This window comes from Macadamia integrifolia, unplaced genomic scaffold (genome assembly GCF_013358625.1).
Source record: "Macadamia integrifolia cultivar HAES 741 unplaced genomic scaffold, SCU_Mint_v3 scaffold_5A, whole genome shotgun sequence".
Taxonomy (NCBI): Eukaryota; Viridiplantae; Streptophyta; class Magnoliopsida; order Proteales; family Proteaceae; genus Macadamia; species Macadamia integrifolia.
In genome coordinates, this window is record NW_024870671.1 from 231,101 (window position 1) to 249,006 (window position 17,906).

The 17,906-nt window shown below is 36.1% G+C and overlaps 2 protein-coding genes across 2 annotated transcripts; both read left to right on the forward strand.

The window, feature by feature from the left end:
- Positions 1-8,205: 8,205 nt before the first annotated feature.
- On the forward strand, positions 8,206-9,808 carry LOC122071719 (cationic peroxidase 1-like). Its single transcript, XM_042636103.1, has 3 exons — positions 8,206-8,583; positions 8,681-8,875; positions 9,058-9,808. Exons 1-3 carry the CDS (start codon positions 8,362-8,364, stop codon positions 9,610-9,612), a joined length of 972 nt encoding a protein of 323 aa, XP_042492037.1. The 5' UTR covers positions 8,206-8,361; the 3' UTR covers positions 9,613-9,808.
- A 3,375-nt stretch (positions 9,809-13,183) lies between these two features.
- LOC122071721 (peroxidase 2-like) lies at positions 13,184-14,835 on the forward strand. The gene is made up of 3 exons (XM_042636109.1): positions 13,184-13,448; positions 13,549-13,743; positions 14,281-14,835. The coding sequence occupies exons 1-3, from the start codon at positions 13,224-13,226 to the stop codon at positions 14,833-14,835; spliced, it is 975 nt and encodes a 324-aa protein (XP_042492043.1). The 5' UTR covers positions 13,184-13,223.
- The last annotated feature ends 3,071 nt before the right edge of the window (positions 14,836-17,906 follow it).

Here is a 17,906-nt window from a genome sequence, read left to right on the forward strand (position 1 = left end):
GAAAAGAAAAAAAAAAAAAGAGAGAGAAAAAAATGGAGGATCCATTGTATGGCATATGAGAGCGCGTGAATGTGAGACGAAATTTGCATGTTGACATCGTGGAGATCTTTTTTCTTAAAATAAAAAGGTCGAACTTTTTCTTCTAGGTCACGTGGGCCTTGCACCTATGCCTAGGCCAATGCCACAACATGCATGGACATCCACATAGGAGGCAAGGAGGTCTTCCAACACAGTCATGTGATTGGCCATATGGGGCACGATTGGACAGTGACCTCCCCACCGAGCCCCCTTTTCCCCTAGTGCGGATCATGTCCTCATATAAGAATCATTTTCGTAGGGTGTTTGATCCATATTTGGACTCCACTAAATCTCTCTCGTCTTTTAATTGATTTTTATTTTTAGTGGAGTCCAACTGTGGATCAAACACTGTATGAGAATGATTCTCGTACGAGTACTTGATCCGGACTCCTTCCCCCACCAAAAAAAAAAATAATAATAATAAAAAATAAAAAATAAAATTATCCCCCATGAATTGGATACCAGTATAGTGGATCTTTGCATGCACATTCATGAACACTCTTTGATATAAAAAAGATTTGTCACACCCTTTATCTCAAACATTTTTTGAATTCTTTGGTAGAATCTGTCTTTGAATTCAAACCTCATCATGCTGTTCTTTCTCCCTTTTCCTTTGGTTGTCATTATTTGAAGAAATAAAGTTGATTTTTCCTTGAAGGATGCTATCACTTTCACTTGAGAGCCACCCTAATGAAGTTAATGAGCAGAAAAATATATATGGATATAATATAACACTGACATTCATTCACCTCCTATAATCACATAAATAAACTTTGGATACTTTTTCCTACCATTTTTTTTTTCCTAAGAACTTTTCTCCTTTGAATTATGTGTGGCTTTAGCAGCTTTATCCGTGTGATGGTCCTTAGTCCAACACTCATTTTGATATAGATATTATGTCTTAATCGGTTGGCGACTAAATGTGTGTTTCATAACTAATCCTTTTTACCATTGAAAAATCAATTTGAGAAGTGAGAAGAAAAACAGGTATTCCTTGAAAATGAAGGTTCGATCGGCTTTTTACATCATATATTAAGCTTGTAAGCTTAAGGTATTCCTATAAATTATCAAATATCTTTTGATTTATTAACTAGAGACAAAATATAGATAGGACCAAGTCTCGTTTCTCTTGCTTTTGAATCTTGATGCATTCAAGGATGATAAACAGACACATGACAAGACATGACATTAACCAATTTGTTGACTTCAGTCTTCTTGGATATACGCAAGCACATATAATGTAGAAAAAAAAAAAAAAATCAACCAATCACAAAGTAAGGATATTTGTGATTTGGTTAAGGTGACTACGTACATGGCATAATAAGATGAGAAAATTTTTACTAGTAATGGAGAATGAGCTACAAGTTGTTTTTCTCAATTGTTTATAAAGAATTCCTAGTAATCCTAAATATTTTTAACACTCTTTTGGAGATATCCACAATTCAAATTATAGAATATAAGAATATTCGACATTATTTAAGTAAATGGGAGTGGGTAGGAGATCCTTTAATTTTATCCCTTGTGACTGATTATTTCACTAAATACAAATTCCAAGCAACACTTGTTATTCCTCAATGGGCAATGTCTCATTTCAAATTTCATGAAGGTTTTCTTAACTACTTGAATAAAGCAAATTATAAATTTTATGAGGTTAAAATGGTGAGGTAAGGAAGGTGCATCGGGTGAGTTGGTAGCGACCAACGTGGTTCTGAGAATTAGTATGAATCTAAGGCCAATATCAATATCTTGTTGATCTTCAATCGAAAATTAATATTTGATCAAGGGTGAAATAATTAAAAAAAAAATCATTTTTCTAATATAAAATAGGAATAAAATCGACTGATCAGGATCGATATATATATATCGATCCAATTTTTGAGATTTAAATCCCTGGTTGGGAGTGCTTCCATAAACATAAGATGAAAGAAAGGCTAGGCTGAATGATTTCAGAGTCCAAAATGATGCTCTGTTGTCGAATATTGGGTGGCAATTTTTACAGAAACCATAGTCAATCCGGGCACAGTTGACCTCTAGTATTCACTATATGCTTCGGTTCAGTTCGAGCTAGTTCGGTCGATTCAATCCGGTTTGGATTTTTACCCCTTGGGCTTTGAGAGCGGGACCTTTGGAAAATAGAACGATCTGACTACAGGTACGTGACAGTCGCCTATAGGCTAGAACAGGTTCTTAAACACCCAAGGGGAGGGGATATTTATTTCTAGCCAGGCCCAGTATGCCAGCCCATTTGTACTCAACACAGTCCAAGCCCCGGTTGGGAAGCCCAACTTCATGCTGATGATCTTGAATTCAACAGAAAATACTCATATTATATGTCTCATTGTTGTATTTGTAAATGTACTTGTAAAGTTCAGTCTAAGGTCGTGCACGGAGCAACGCTTAAGTAGATGGGCCCAACTTCCCACCTAAAAAACTATCTAGGCGCAACCTTGGTCTGGCATCGGTAAACTCTAGCTCAAGGCAGCCCATGGGCTAGAAATTTCAGTTCAAGCCTAGAAAATTTTGGGCAGGCCTCTATAGGGTTTGGGTTTTTGTGCTCACCCTTTTTTTTTTCGGGGAAGGGGATAAATTTTCATTAACATAAAAGAAAAAAAAAAAAAAAGACGAGAAAAATGGAAAAAAAAAGGGTTATAATGGTATATTGTATAATAGGTACCTTAAATTTTCCAACATTAATTCATGATCATGTCATGTTTGCCAATATTGCTCTTCAAGTTCATGAATGATTAAGGTATCAGTATCATACTGCCCTTATTAGTATACCAAATACTCGAAACTGATATAGATTGGGAGTATCCCCTAAAAACTGGATCATTTTTTTAATTTAAGCTCGATACGGATCCAATATGGATCAATATGATCTGATCCATTTTATATCTACTAAACATTTTAGAAAAAGTTATCAGCATGCGATCTCCAGTCAGTTTGCTTTATTTTAATTTTTTCCCAAAATTTTAAGGACAATTTAGTAAATAGATATTTTAGGTTAAGTTTTCTTGCCATGCATTTTCCTTTTTGAGTAGATTTGTACTATCTTCTCACATCGGAGATATACAATGTTGTGGTGTTTGTAAGTTGTTTACCCAAAAAAAAAAAAATGTTTGTAAGTTTAGGAAAAAGAAGGGATGTTAATTTTTATTTTTATTTTTATTTTATTTTTTGAAAGTGAACAAAATATTATATTGTTCTAGCCTTGAGTTTCTTGCAGGCATTCATATCCGAGGCCAACAAAGGTCGGTGGTGAATGAATTCCTCCTTCATCATGAGTTGAAGAGAACTTGATCAGTAATTTAATAGGTCAATATAGCATATTCAACAAATTTAACATTAATTTAGGGAAAGATTTCTTTAGATAGCTAAATTTAAAGGAAATTATGGACAATACATCTAGTTTGTGCCATGTGAAAAGGTGATGTGCAAGCTACAACAGTTAGAAATATCTAGGGTGTTGTTCATATTGCCTGATACTTAATGTAAGCCACAACACTGCTCAAGTAGATACACACAACACATAGTATCTATCATTTACGGTTAGGACTATTGGGGCATCTATTTTAGCTCCTTGGCTTTTGTCTTTCAGTGTTAGTATTAGCCCAACATAGTGCTTATTTTTTACAAGGGGTAGTATAAGAAGAAATCTTTGCAACACACCAATGAAGGATTGTAAAATGATATTATTCATATGGGATCCACATGGGGTCCACATGATCAAAATATGAGAGATGTAAATATGAGCCTCAATATTTATTATGTGAGAAGGGTGTAAAGGAATCTATACAAAGGCATCGTAACCATTTTTTTTTCTTTATTTTTTATTTTTACAAAAAATAAGTTTTTTTCCCTCTAAACTCTAAAAGCTTCAGTTTGCCACTTGATAGAGGATTAAAACTTAATATATGAGTAAGATACCTTGGTTGTTACCTATTCACAAATCTCATCCAATCCAATTTGTGTGTAACATTATTAGTGCCATCCAGAGAGCCCATTGGTACGTGCAATCAGTTTCGCAATTCATTGAATATAAGGGCAAAGTTATCTTAAATGATTCAATTAATTTTTTATTTTTAATTTTTATATTGTTTAGATATGATTCATCTTGATTAACCTCTGATGATAGCCAAATATCTGTGACATGGCCAATCAGATGGGTCATAAAATTTATGGATGAATAATTTATAAAATAAGCAGTCTCCTACCCACATATCAATTAAGTTTATATCCAAACAAAATTCACCAAGTGGTAAAACAAAACTTTATAAAACTAAGGGTTATGATAACATGCATGACCCCTCAAATTTGACAAGCTATTATATGGAATTCAGGATATTCGGTCCATCAATAGGATAGGCCTCAGTAGGAAACAAACCATACATACAATGGCACTTAGTAGAGAAAAATTTTGCTAGAAAAAGAAAAGAGAGAGAAAATGTAGGATCCATCATATGGAATATGAGAGTGTGCTAGTGTGGGATGCAATCCACATGTTGACATTATGGAGATCTTTTTTCCTAAAATAAAAAAGTTGAATTTTTCTTGTAGGTCACTTGGTCCCGCACCAGTGCCTAGGCTAATGCAACAACATGCATGTGCATCTATACAAGAGGTAGAAAGGTCTTTCAACACAGTCATGTTTGGCCATATGAGGCATGATCGGGCAGCAATCTCCCCACCTGACCCTCTCCCCTCCACTCCAATAACCCCACCACCACACCCCACCCCCACCCCCACCCCCCCAAAAAAAAAAAAAAAAAAAAAAACCCAATAAGTAGATCCGGTATAGGGATGCTATTAGGATCACATCTGCGCATGCATATTCATGAATAGTACTCTTAAAAAAAAAAAAAAAAAAAAAAAAAAAAAAGAAAAAGAAAAAGAAAAAGAAGGGAGATTTGTCACACCCTTTATCCCAAACATTTTCTCTCTTTGAATTCTTTGGTCGAATCTGTCTTTGAATTCAAACCTCATCATACTGTTCTGTCTCCCTTTTCCTTTGGTTGTCATTATTTGAAGAAATAAAGTTGATTTTTCCATGAAGGAAGCTATCACTTTCACTTGAGAGCCACCCTAATGAAATTAATGAGCAGAAATTTATATATGGAAACTTTTACCTACCATTTTTTTTCTTCGAAGAACTTTTCTCCTCTGAATTATGTGTGGTTTTGGCAGCTTTATCTGTGTGATGGTCCTTAGTCTAACACTCATTTTAACTTGGAAAAACATTTTGATATGGATATTATGTCTCAATCGGTGGGAGACTAAATCAAATATAAAATTTCTTCCAATGATTTCACATGTGTCTCACAACTAATCCTTTTTACCATTGAAAAATCAATTTGAAGGAAGGCAGAAAAAAAAAAAAAAAAACAGGTATTCCTTTACATCATATATTAAGCTTGCAAGCTTAAGTTATTCCTCTAAATTATCAAATATCATTTGATTTGTTAACTAGGGATTATATAGAGAGGACCAAGTCTCGTTTCTCTTGATTTTGAATCTTGATACATTCAAGGATGATAAACAGAGACACATGACATCAACCAATTTGTTGATATTCTTTTCCCCCAGTCTTCTTAGAACAGAGAAAGAAAAACAATCAACCAATCACAAAGTAAAGATATATGTGATTTTTTTTTTTTTTTGAGTGTTTACAAAGAATTTTTAGTAATCCTGCATATTTTTTAACAACACTCTTTCGAAGATATCCCACAATTCAAACTATAGAATATAAGACATCGATGTTTGACATTATTTAAGTAAATGGGAGTGGGTAGGAGATCCCTTTTATCCCTTGTGACTGCTTATTTCAGTAAATACAAATTCCAAGCAACAATTGTCATAGAGATGGAGATGGTTCAGCAAAAGCAACAATAAATGATTATATTTGATGATAGGTGTAGTATAGTTCTTCCTCTATTCTCTTCTGAAGTAAAGCTTCATTTTCAATTGTACCCATAATCCTAAGTATTAGTATTTAATTCGATGTATCAACTGATCTGCATTAGTTTAGCATGTTAATACCGTATCCATTGAACACTACAAGGGTCAAAAAAAGGTTAAATACATTTTAAAAGGGAGATCTGAGATATTTTTATCTGCTACAAATATTCTAATATCAATCCATTTTGATACCATATTAATTTTTTTGATGACTAATACCCATTTCAGTACTGTACACTAAAACCATGATTGTACCCTAGCTAGTAACCAAAATACGCTGCCGACTCTAGTTTTGAGAACTCTGAATATGCATTTTGTGATGATCGATGCTTAATGGAAACCCATTTATATAGACCGCCAGCGATACTCTTTGTGCAACATAAAACCTTCATTTTCATTAAAAAAAAAAACCATTTTAATGGGTCCCACAAATTTTGTGGGGGCAAGAAACCCATCAACCGTCAATTTGTTGTAGAATAGTTGCCAACCACACCTTTCCGCCAGGAAAGGTTGAAATTTATCATAGCGAGGCAGCTACGTTGAATAATAAATTTAGGGGAGATGTTTCTGGCGGAGAGTGTGGTTTAAGCTAAGCGCTTTTTGGGTCTCTCCCTCTTACAATAGAGGATAGAGATGATTAATTAATAGAGAGAGAAGAGTATAGTATTGGTGTAGACCATGCTTCCCAGCTTCAATTTTAACATGTAGTTAATGATGACCTCGCGTAACATTTAAATAACATAGCCAGGCTAAGTGTTTAACTATCCATGGGGAAGGTTCCTCCCCAGTGGCTTTTGGGCTCCAGTAAGAGAGAGTCCTCCAATAGGGGGTCCTACACCCTCACACCTTCTCTATTTTATTTCTCTTAACAGTATTTTTTTTTTCTTGTGGTTTCAATACTGGAGTCTTTTTTACAAGAAAAAGAAAATTACTGGAGAAAGACGAATAATTAATCCACCTTAATTATAATCATAAAGATATTGGAGGCTGTCTATTCCTATACGCATGTGTGATAAAAGGTAATGAACGTAAAAACCGTCCAATTGTTCACCGTTTAGATTTTGACTGCTTGGAAAATTAATAAATTTATTCTAAGGTAGCAAAAGTTGGTTGATCCATCAATTGGAAGGCCTTCCTTATTCAATGTATGATGATTTGGCCAAATTTTAGTCTGTGATTGATGGATGTTGATATCTTATCAAGTTCAAGACATGATGTTCAATTAATGGATCCCCTTTTGTATAAAAATAAATGAATCTATGGTCTAGACTATACAGTAATATACTATGTAAATGAAATAATATTCTTATTTTTATATGAAATTTCGTCACATATAAAGTGTCATATACTTTTTTCGATGCCAAGATTGGGATATTTAACTCTTTCATAGTATTTTTTTTCAATTGTCAAAGTTTTTCTTTTTATATTACATGAATTGTATGATAGGGTTTGTCCTGTTTGATTTAGAGATATATCCTCTTTTTTTTAATATGATCAAAAAAGATTGTAGGGATTGTCTTTCTTTGTGTTTATATATATATATATATATATATTTCTTAATACATATAAATCATTTATAGAAAAAAGAAAAGATTCATGATATTTTCCATTATAATTCACCAAATAGTTGTTGTTCTAAAGATCATATTTAGAAAATCAGGTTTTTAATCAAGTGAGTTACTTTTAGTTGAGAGTAAAAAAATTAACAAAAACCTGGATCAGGAGTCATGAAGACTTGACTTGATTTAAGAAATGATCAAAATCAAATCCGAGTCAGTAAGAATTTTTATTAATTTGGTGTTTTCGCCAGAGTCATATAAAACTAATTGAATTTATTTATCTATATTGTACTATATATACTAATATTTATATAAAATATTATGTACATAGATTTGTTATTGGGCCATTCGTATTAGTCTCAATTCCCAAGCCCTTACCCATAATTACACCTATGATGTCCTAACGTCATTCAACCTTGATTTGATTAGTTTTATTAATACAAAGTGTACTTCCATATCCTGCTGGGCAGCCCTGTTTGAACGAGTAGGGCGTAGTCCTATAAAAAGTACATATCGTTAAGCTCATAAGTCTTGCAGTGGTTGGTTTCACTTTAATTGGAGCCGTCTTGAACTAAACTTCTACGAAGTAGTTGTTCTCTTCAAGCAATTTCTTTGATATTCTCTAGCCTCTACCAACTCCTAGAGCCCAACCCTTGTTTGCCTCTCACACTTACCTGTAAATGCTATAAATACCAGTGTCCATGCCTGAGGGACACACAACACAACTCATCTAGAGATACTTTGTTAGAACACTTAAAGCTCAACAGCCATGGCTTTACGTGCCTTCTCATATCTCCATCTCTTCACTATCATTGTTTCTCTTTCTCTAGCAAAAGTAACTTATTCTGCAACTCTTTCCTCTACTTTCTATGACAAAGTATGTCCCAAGGCTTTGTCCACCATTAAGGGAGTGGTGGAGGATGCAGTGAACACAGAGAGTCGCATGGGAGCTTCCTTGCTTCGCCTCCATTTCCATGACTGTTTCGTCAATGTAAGCTACCTATTAATAAGAGGCTCTTATGTGGTTTTCCTTTACAATTTTTTTTTTATATCATGAATTAATTCCTGACTATTATATGATAATGTAGGGCTGTGATGGTTCAGTCCTTCTGGACAACTCAACTAACTTTGATAGTGAGAAGAATGCCTTACCCAATGTTAACTCTGCAAGAGGATTTGAAGTTATTGACAAGATTAAATCCCAGGTTGACAAGGTCTGTGGAGGCTCTATTGTATCATGTGCCGATATCTTGGCTGTTGTAGCCCGAGACTCCGTGGTTGCGGTTAGTAATAATAACTTTTATTGTTCATTAATTACTTCAACTCGTGATAAGGATATCTATTAAACGGTGAGATCCTATGAGGGGAGAGTAAATATTCTCAAACTTTTTTATTAAGTAATTATTGTTGATATGTGGGTTACAATATTGAAACTAGCTAATGTACTATGTGTTTGGCTCAACAGCTTGGAGGCCCAACATGGGATGTGCAGCTTGGGAGGAGAGACTCGACTACGGCAAGCCGGACAGCCGCAAACAATGGCATCCCTTCACCAGCTTTGGACCTCTCTGGCCTCATCAACAACTTCAAGAAACAAGGGCTAGACACCCAAGATTTAGTTGCACTATCTGGGGCACACACTATTGGTTCTGCAAAGTGTGGTGTCTTTAAGAACCATGTCTACAATGAGACCAATATTGATCCCAACTTTGCTAGTGCACGGAAGTCGACTTGCCCTTCTTCAGGTGGTGACAATAATCGTTCTCCCTTAGACCCCACATCTTCAAAATTTGATACACAATATTTCTCAAACTTGGTAAAGAGAAGGGGGCTCCTACACTCGGACCAAGCATTATATAGTGGTGGCTCTGGAACCACTGATGCACTAGTAAAGAGCTATTACTCAAACACCAAGACTTTTTATGCTGATTTTGCCAAGTCTATGATTAAGATGGGAAACATTAACCCTCTGACTGGAAAGAAGGGCCAAATTAGGGTGAACTGTAGGAAGGTGAACTAATGAAGCTAGAAAGAACACTACCTCTATTTTCTGTATTAATTTTTATTTTTGGTAAATCATTTCTGTATTAGTTTGGCTTGTAACAAGTGGGTTATCTAAGAGATACCACATTTAATGTAATAATAAAAAAAAATTACATTAAAGGGACAAATTAAAAACTCCTTGATCAACAAGAAGTTTAAGTTTTAAGTGCATTCATATAATTTCCCTATTCTTATTATTTTGTGCATATATCCGATTAGTGAAGTGGTGACTGCATTTCATGCATGACTATGTATGAAAACTGGTCCCTTATCCATTGATACAATGAAAGGTGCCACTAGAACAGAAAATCCAATTTAAATTCAAAATTTTGGGATCTCGGTGGACACACATGAGATGTTTATCAATACAAAAGGGAATATTTGATTGAATTAGACTATGAAGTTTGACATGTGGTTCATTTAGGTCATGTCCTCTCCATCCAATGATTGGAATCGCTATATCATCTGTCTAGTAGAATAGATACTTTTTAACATTTAAAAAAATACAAACCATTGTGACAAAAATAAATTATTCATAAATTTTTGTTACACATAATTCTAAAAATAAAGGGAGGTTTTTTATTTTATTTTAAGAATATAACAGGCCTTTGCCTATAAATTTTTCTTTCTACTCAAGAATAAATTTTCACCTTTTTGTTTCCTTAAATTATATCACAAAAGTAGGTTCCATTCTTCAACCCTTCTTTCTCTTCTACTCCTGGCGCTGTACTTCCCCAACCTTAACTTCCTAGATCCTAATCATGTCAAATTGAATCAGGACTCCCATCAGTCACATCCATAAATTAAATACTCTCCCAAGATTATATTTTGAGTTAATTACATGATCAAAAGCTAGTTTTATTCTTTGAGTATAGGGCACAAACATTGTGAAAGTCCTAGCATTCAGTATTTTCAAACCCCAACATTATCTTGACTATAATGTTACGCAACCTATCCTACCAACCATGCATGGGATACCAGGAATTTTACAATTGTGGATTCTTATTATATATCACCACATCATGCATAAGAGGTTGAGACTGGTCTAATTAGTTGTGCCAAATACCATCATTGTGTTGACAAATAACACCAAATATAGAAGATAAAGTATAAGGATATCTTTGTTGCTTATGTAGTACTCATCATCTGTCATATATTCTACAAATTGACACATTTTTTAGAGAGAGAGAACAATTAGTTACATTGGTCGGGAAGGCAATGCATTTTGTTCCATTATACACTGAACTTCACAATCAAATGGTTAAATATTGCTTAACCACTATATCTCACCTAGGGCTGCAAGTTTGACCCTGTGGGCTAGACCCATCTTGAACCTAGCTAAACAGAGCCTGGACTAGATTTTGAACCCCGAGGGTTGCTTAGGATTGGATTTTTAGGCCTGATGTTAGGGTTGAGGCCTTAAACTGAAGTGCTGAACACAATTCTGTTTTAGATTATATTGTGAATTCTACTTGTGCTTAAACATGGTTTAACATGGGGCAAACGGATTTGTGTTTTTTTTTTTTTTTTTTTTTTTTTCCTCCTTGATTAGTTGGTTGAACTGACATGAGATAATGATAATTCTTGAAGGTACTTGATAGGTCAAGGTTGAGGCCAATCAGGATCAGCCCGATCTTGAATGCCAAGTTCAATAAGGGCCAACCCAACCCCATCAGAACCAATCAGAATTAATCAAGGTTCGTCTGAACTAGGTGACCCCAACAGTGTTGGGTCTAGTTGAGGTTATTAGGCCCTATGTCGGGGCCATGGTGGGCCCGGACATACATAATTAGGGGGATCCAAGGTTTGGACTGTGCTTTTTAAAAAAGCACCACCCAACCCGGCCAGTTGTAGCCCTTCTCTGACCCATTGATTAAATAAAGTATGAACGATGGCTGAGTTTTTGCTAAGGTAAAACTCAGGTTGAAGTAAGAGGAAGGTAGGTACAGCGTATGATTTTCACATATCGAACTCGACTGGTGAGTCAACTCGGGAATCTGCCAATTCACTGGAATATGAATGCCCACCTAGTTGACTTATTGCCTTTCGATCTAATTGGTTCATTGACAGTGAATTGGACAAATTATAAGCTAAAAGTGAATCTATAAACACTATAATCCTATTCAACTTAATTTAGGGTTAAAGAGGAAACTGAGCAAGAGATGCAAGGACTCTCTCTCTCTCTCCCTCTCATTTGGGAAAAATTTAATTATTTCGAGATAAAATGCAAAGACATTAATTAAAAAAAAAAAAAGGACAGCAGCTCCACTCTTGACATCTTATCTTTGAATCTAGACCGTCCATGTCATTAGGGACGATATGTGTAACAAAATTGCATCGAATTGCATTTTCTAAGAATTGAAAAGGATCATGATCCAAGTAATTTAGAATAGGCCATCCTGATAAGCTTGTTGAGACATTATAAACTTTTAATACGTGGCAGATTGAATGTGGTCCAATTTTAGAACCATGCGATACAATGTAGTGATGTGCAACATAGTGAATTAGTCACCGGGGCTTGTCCTCATCCTCTTTGATAGGTGTGTTTGCGGCTTGCAATTAACTTTTCTTCCTCCTCGCATTAAATTTATAAGGAAAAGGTTGGCACGCTGCTGGGGCACCCAGCCCTGTCACTCTCTCTCCTTCCCCTTTAAAAATGACCACATGCCTCAATCACATCCTAGCCCTTCCATTGGTTGAGCGAATAGTTTTCTACAGAAAAAAAAAAAAAAGAAGAAAAGAACCACTAGCTCCAAGAAATCTAGTGGCATACCCAACTCTCTCTCCCATATCTATATTACCTATTAAGAAAAAGATAAAACTGTAAAATTCTTGGTACATATTGGGCAATTAGTCCCAATTGCGCAATTCTAATTACGTATTAGTTATTAAATTTGTGCGTCCTAACCTCATTTTACTCGCTCAACCTTGATTTAATTAGTTGGCAGCCCTGGCTGAAGTATGACTATTTGTTAGGAACCTTGATTTGATTAGTATTATTTAGGGGCCAGTGGTGAAGGGGGTGTCAATCAGTCGGTCTACGGCGGTTTTGTTCGGGCCTAATTGGTCCCCACCAACTTAAGCTTCTGCACCGTTTTCGACCATTAAGGGTTATCGATCTATATTAGGACTTTAAACTTGTTAACTGACTAATCGACAAGCCGTGGATATATAGAAGGCGGGGTGTGGACAACCCATGCTTCTAACTATCTTAGCCATTATTTTTATGGTTCTACACTTTCTAACCCCATGAAAACAGTGACCCATTTTTCCTGATAATTCAAATTGGAGGTGAGAAGGGCTTAGTCATAAAAACGATTAAGAATGGTTCAAAGATTACATCGTTTTCTTATAATTCTTGCAGTGGTTGGTTTTACTTTAGGGCCACATTGTAATAAACTTCTACACAGTGGTTGTTCTCTGCAAGCAAGTTCTTTGATATTTTCTAACAACTCCCGAAGCCCAATTCTTGTTTGTCTCTCACACTAACCTATAAAACCTATAAATACCAGTGTCCATGCCTAAGAGGTATACAACACAACCCATCTACAGATCCTTAATTTGTTGAACAATTAAAGCTCAACAGACATGGCTTCACGTGCATTCTCATATCTCCATCTCTTCATCACGATCATGGTTTCTCTTTCTCTGGCAAGCATAGCTTATTCTGCAACTCTTTCCCCTACTTTCTATGACAAAGTATGTCCCAAGGCTTTGTCCACCATTAAGGGAGTGGTGGAAGATGCAGTTAACAAAGAGAGTCGCATGGGAGCTTCCTTGCTACGCGTCCATTTCCATGACTGCTTCGTCAATGTAAGCTAGGCTACTGATCCTATCTTATGTCGTTTAATTTCCCTTAATTACAATATCATGAATTAATTCCTGACTATATATTATATGATCTTTTATGTAGGGCTGTGATGCTTCAGTCCTTCTAGACAACTCGGCTAACATTGATAGTGAAAAGAACGCCAAACCCAATTTTAATTCCACAAGAGGATTTGAAGTTATTGACAAGATTAAATCTAAGGTTGACAAGGTCTGTGGATGCTCCGTTGTATCATGTGCCGATATCTTGGCTGTTGTTGCCCGGGACTCTGTCGTTGCGGTTAGTAATAATAACTCTTTAATGACCTTTTTTTTTTTTTTTTTTGGGTAGAACTCCTTAATGACTTAACATTAAATAATTAATGATCAAGTTTTCCTTCATTTCATCCACGGTAATGAGATAATCTCTTAATCCATGGATTCCGATGGTTGATGGGGCTTTTGGAATAATGTCAAGGGTATTTGGGGCTTCCTACAATTGAAGAAGAGGGAACACTAACACCCCAATGGTTAGATTCTCTTTGAGCCTCAATCCTCTCCCCATGTGCATGTGGTGTCTTCTCCACATGGGTTTCCATCATCCTAATGTATCAAACTAATCGTGCATTAATTGCTTTATAGCTAGGAATCATGATACCAGGGCGGTGAAAACCCTTGTGGGGAGGGTAATTCCTTCACCCACATGTGAGCTAATCTAGATTTATTTTCTTCACCCATGGTGAAGAAAAACTTTCACCATTAAGTAATCCATGTGCGTTGTAACTAGCTTCTTTAACTTTATTGTTTTAATGTATTATTGATATTGGATGCTCAATAGCTCGGGGGCCCAACATGGGAGGTGCAACTTGGGAGGAGAGACTCTACTAAGGCATACCGGACAGAAGCAGATAGTGACATCCCTTCACCAAATATGGACCTCTCTGCTCTCATAAAAAACTTCAAGAAACAAGGGCTAGACACTCAAGATTTGGTTGCACTCTCTGGAGCACACACCATTGGTTCTGCAAAGTGTGGGGTCTTCAAGAACCATATCTACAATGACACCAACATCGATCCCAGCTTTGCCCGTGCACGAAAGTCGACTTGCCCCCGCTCCGGTGGTGACGATAACCGTGCTCCTTTAGACCCTACAACTTCAAAATTTGATACACAGTATTTCTCAAACTTGTTGAAGAGAAGGGGGCTTCTACACTCAGACCAGGCACTATATAGTGGTGGCTCTGGTAGTACTGATGCACTGGTGAAGAAGTATTGGTCTGATACTGAGACTTTCTATGCTGATTTTGCCGAGTCTATGATTAAGATGGGGAACATTGACCCTTTGACCGGAAAGAAGGGCCAAATTAGGGTGAACTGTAGGAAAGTGAATTAATGAATAAGTGAGAAAGAGCCCTCCCTCCTCTTCTTCATGTATTATTTATTTATTTGGTAATAACTTTTTGTATTATTTTGGCTTTGTAATAAGTGGGTTATGGGTTATCTAATGGATAGACACCATTTCTTAAAAAAATTGTTAACGGGACAAATTAAAGAGTCCTTGAATGACGAGGTCGTGAATAAATTCGTGTAATTTCTCAATTCTTATCTCTTTTTAACTTATTTTTGGTGAAAACTTTCATTCCCGATTGTGTATGAACCTGATAATACTTCAGCCATTGGATGGGAATACTTCGCGCGTTCTCATCCATATATCTTGTGTTTTACATACAAGTGGGTTATCTTCAATTGATTTCCATTGTATCAGATGTAGCAAAGCAGAGCCCGAAGAAGAAGGGATGCTAGGATTCTATTTATCCTATCCGACTTAGAGCATGAAAGAAGTACGGCTTTTTACCCCTTGAACTGAATCATTTCTTTTGATATACATAGCTTGATCCCATGGGTGAGTATTCTTGGGGTGGGTTTGATTGCAGCACAGGATAGGGGCGTGTGGGGTTTCATGGGCGGTAGGGGTGTGGATACTGGAAGATGAAGAAGGTGTCGGCGATGATACGCACGATTGGCTGGTTGTGATGATGTGCAGTGCGATGGGAAATGACTGGAGTCGTGGCGTTAGCGAAGCATCGGAAGCTCGGGGCTCGCTTTTGGTAATCACCTTTTGTCTCGAAGCTGGTAGCAGCGAATGGCGGGGCGGAAGTGGTTGTAGGGTGGCAAGGAAAGGAGGACAGGGTCATGGTCAGAGTAATAAAATCAAAACTGGATTTGTGTATTGTTGTTGATTAGAACATAATGTGCATGGCTTATTTTTGTAAAGAAAAATCTAAAATGTGTAATTATGCAGTTTTCCCAAAGATTGATGAGGAGAATAGACGAGCTCTAAACTTCTAGAGTGAATTAGATTGTACCGTAATGGTTCTCGTATCTGATCCACACGTACTCTAAACTTCCTCAAATGTCTCCCTTTTCAAATTATTCTACTATACCAAGATGTGCCATAAGAAGCCATACTTGATCAATGAGAAGTTATCTCCCATCTCTCATCTTTTTGGTATTGATAATTTTTCTCCTTTTTAAATAAACATACTTCAGAATTACAACTTGAGGATAGCAATACCCTTACCATAAAAAAGAAAGTCATTACATATAGCTAGAGGAGGGACCGAGTACCTAAAGCCAAAAGAAGCAAGACGACCAGCTGCATGATTACATTGACGATAAACTTGCTGATTTGCGAGCCTACATGCATCAAATATGACTGACTTGCACATGGTTTGACGTTTCATTTCATTGAATGGAATATTTGGTACGAAATTTAGCTATTGCCAGCATTGCTATCGTGGTAGCTAAAGAAATGTAATTTAAAAGGGTATTTTGGAAAAATACAATAACGAGGGTACTTGTGAACTCTAAGGGGAAGTGAATTATTCTATTTCTTTGGTTACCAGCAGAATAGTTGACTTGGCTGCAATCTTGGTAGCTGTAAAAATTTTCCTAAATAATTTGTGTTCCACTCCAATAATGTATCAAAAATGTTTTCTTTTTCTTTTTTTAATTAAAAATATATCAGAATGTTCTATGTATTTTAGAGATTTTTTTTTTTTTTTGAGAATAAACCATGGCTTCTTTCTTAGTATCCATGAGTTCTTCCTCAGTGACTAGATTGATTATCCAAAACACTCCATTTGCCCTTATTTTCCAAGGAGCTATCATCACGGTTAAGCTTGACCGAACTAGCAGCTACCGAAAGAGAAGAGAGAGCCTTTGGTGTACATGCGCCAGTAGGATAGCATTCTCTTACTCTTAAACAATAGTGTTTATGTATTAGAACTTGTAATGGAGGGATCAGTTTCTATCGACTTTTATTTGATTCTAAGTTGAATTGTCTCACATTGAAATTAGATGGAATTGGTTGGATAGAGTTACCTTGGTCGGACTACTTCATCGTGTGGCCCTTGTGCCTGACATATGAAATTTCTATCCTCCCACTTAAGAAATATTAAATCCTCATTCATATTGATGTCTCTACATACATTTTCATTGTCCCCAAATATTTAAATATTGGTACAAAGACCATGCAACCAGGCTGCAACGTCTTGCCCATAAATAAATATGCCTGAATAGGGCTTAAGGCTTCAAGCCTGATATTGGACTTGTAGCGCCGAGCATTGTCTTGGGCTCGATTGGACTTGAATTGTTGGGTCATCTTCAGATGTGGGGAGATTTGGTCCCTATATAGCCAAACCAGCTTCTAAATCTATGCTAGCTAATATTGAAGCAACCAAGGATCCCACCTTTACTAATATTTTAGTTTCTTCACTTTCACATGCAAGGATTTTAGGAACGCTGTCGGTATTGATATCGGTCTCTGCTGATATCGATCTTTCTTGAATTGGATTGGTAGGTATCAGTCAATTTTATCCTTACATTTTATAAAAATACTAATTTTTATTATTTTACCCCGAACCGATCTAAATAACCTATCCGAATAAGTTAGCTTGTATCTGGGCTTGCTATTTGACAAACTTGAAGACTTGACACTTGACAGGAAACAACCTTGGACTGATTCCTATTGGCAGCCTACGCCCAGTCCCAATGGTTGATATACTCTATACGTGTAAGTGGGCCGGTTGGGTGAAAAGGTCCAAGGTGAGGGTATTCATGTTTGGAAAATCTGAAGAGATTATTTCGTTAAAGATTGGTTTGGTAGGACCGTAGGACAGGTTTTCTTTTTTCTTTTTTTCTTTTTTTTGGGTAGAATAGGACAGGCTTTCTATAACTTTGAAAATTCATATAACCCAAGTGAAGCTATTGACCATTTTTTTTTTATTTATTAATTTTGTTTTTTTTTTAGGTTTGAAGCAATTGACTTGAAACTGTGTTCGAACACACAATCATTAGGTAGTACAGTTGAAGCAAGGAAAATTATTTGATTTCGATGCATGGGTCGATCCATATATCATTTGTCATTATACCAAAAATATATAAATATTGGGCTTTATAGAC

What these genes read in the sequence shown, in the direction of transcription:
- LOC122071719 (XM_042636103.1), top strand. Translation starts at nt 8,362, where the DNA reads ATGGCTTTACGTGCCTTCTCATATCTCCATCTCTTCACTATCATTGTT. An exon ending in TCCATGACTGTTTCGTCAAT is followed by an intron (nt 8,584 to 8,680) that starts GTAAGCTACCTA and finishes ATGATAATGTAG; the next exon opens with GGCTGTGATGGTTCAGTCCT. An exon ending in CCCGAGACTCCGTGGTTGCG is followed by an intron (nt 8,876 to 9,057) that starts GTTAGTAATAAT and finishes TTGGCTCAACAG; the next exon opens with CTTGGAGGCCCAACATGGGA.
- LOC122071721 (XM_042636109.1), top strand. Translation starts at nt 13,224, where the DNA reads ATGGCTTCACGTGCATTCTCATATCTCCATCTCTTCATCACGATCATG. An exon ending in TCCATGACTGCTTCGTCAAT is followed by an intron (nt 13,449 to 13,548) that starts GTAAGCTAGGCT and finishes TCTTTTATGTAG; the next exon opens with GGCTGTGATGCTTCAGTCCT. An exon ending in CCCGGGACTCTGTCGTTGCG is followed by an intron (nt 13,744 to 14,280) that starts GTTAGTAATAAT and finishes GATGCTCAATAG; the next exon opens with CTCGGGGGCCCAACATGGGA.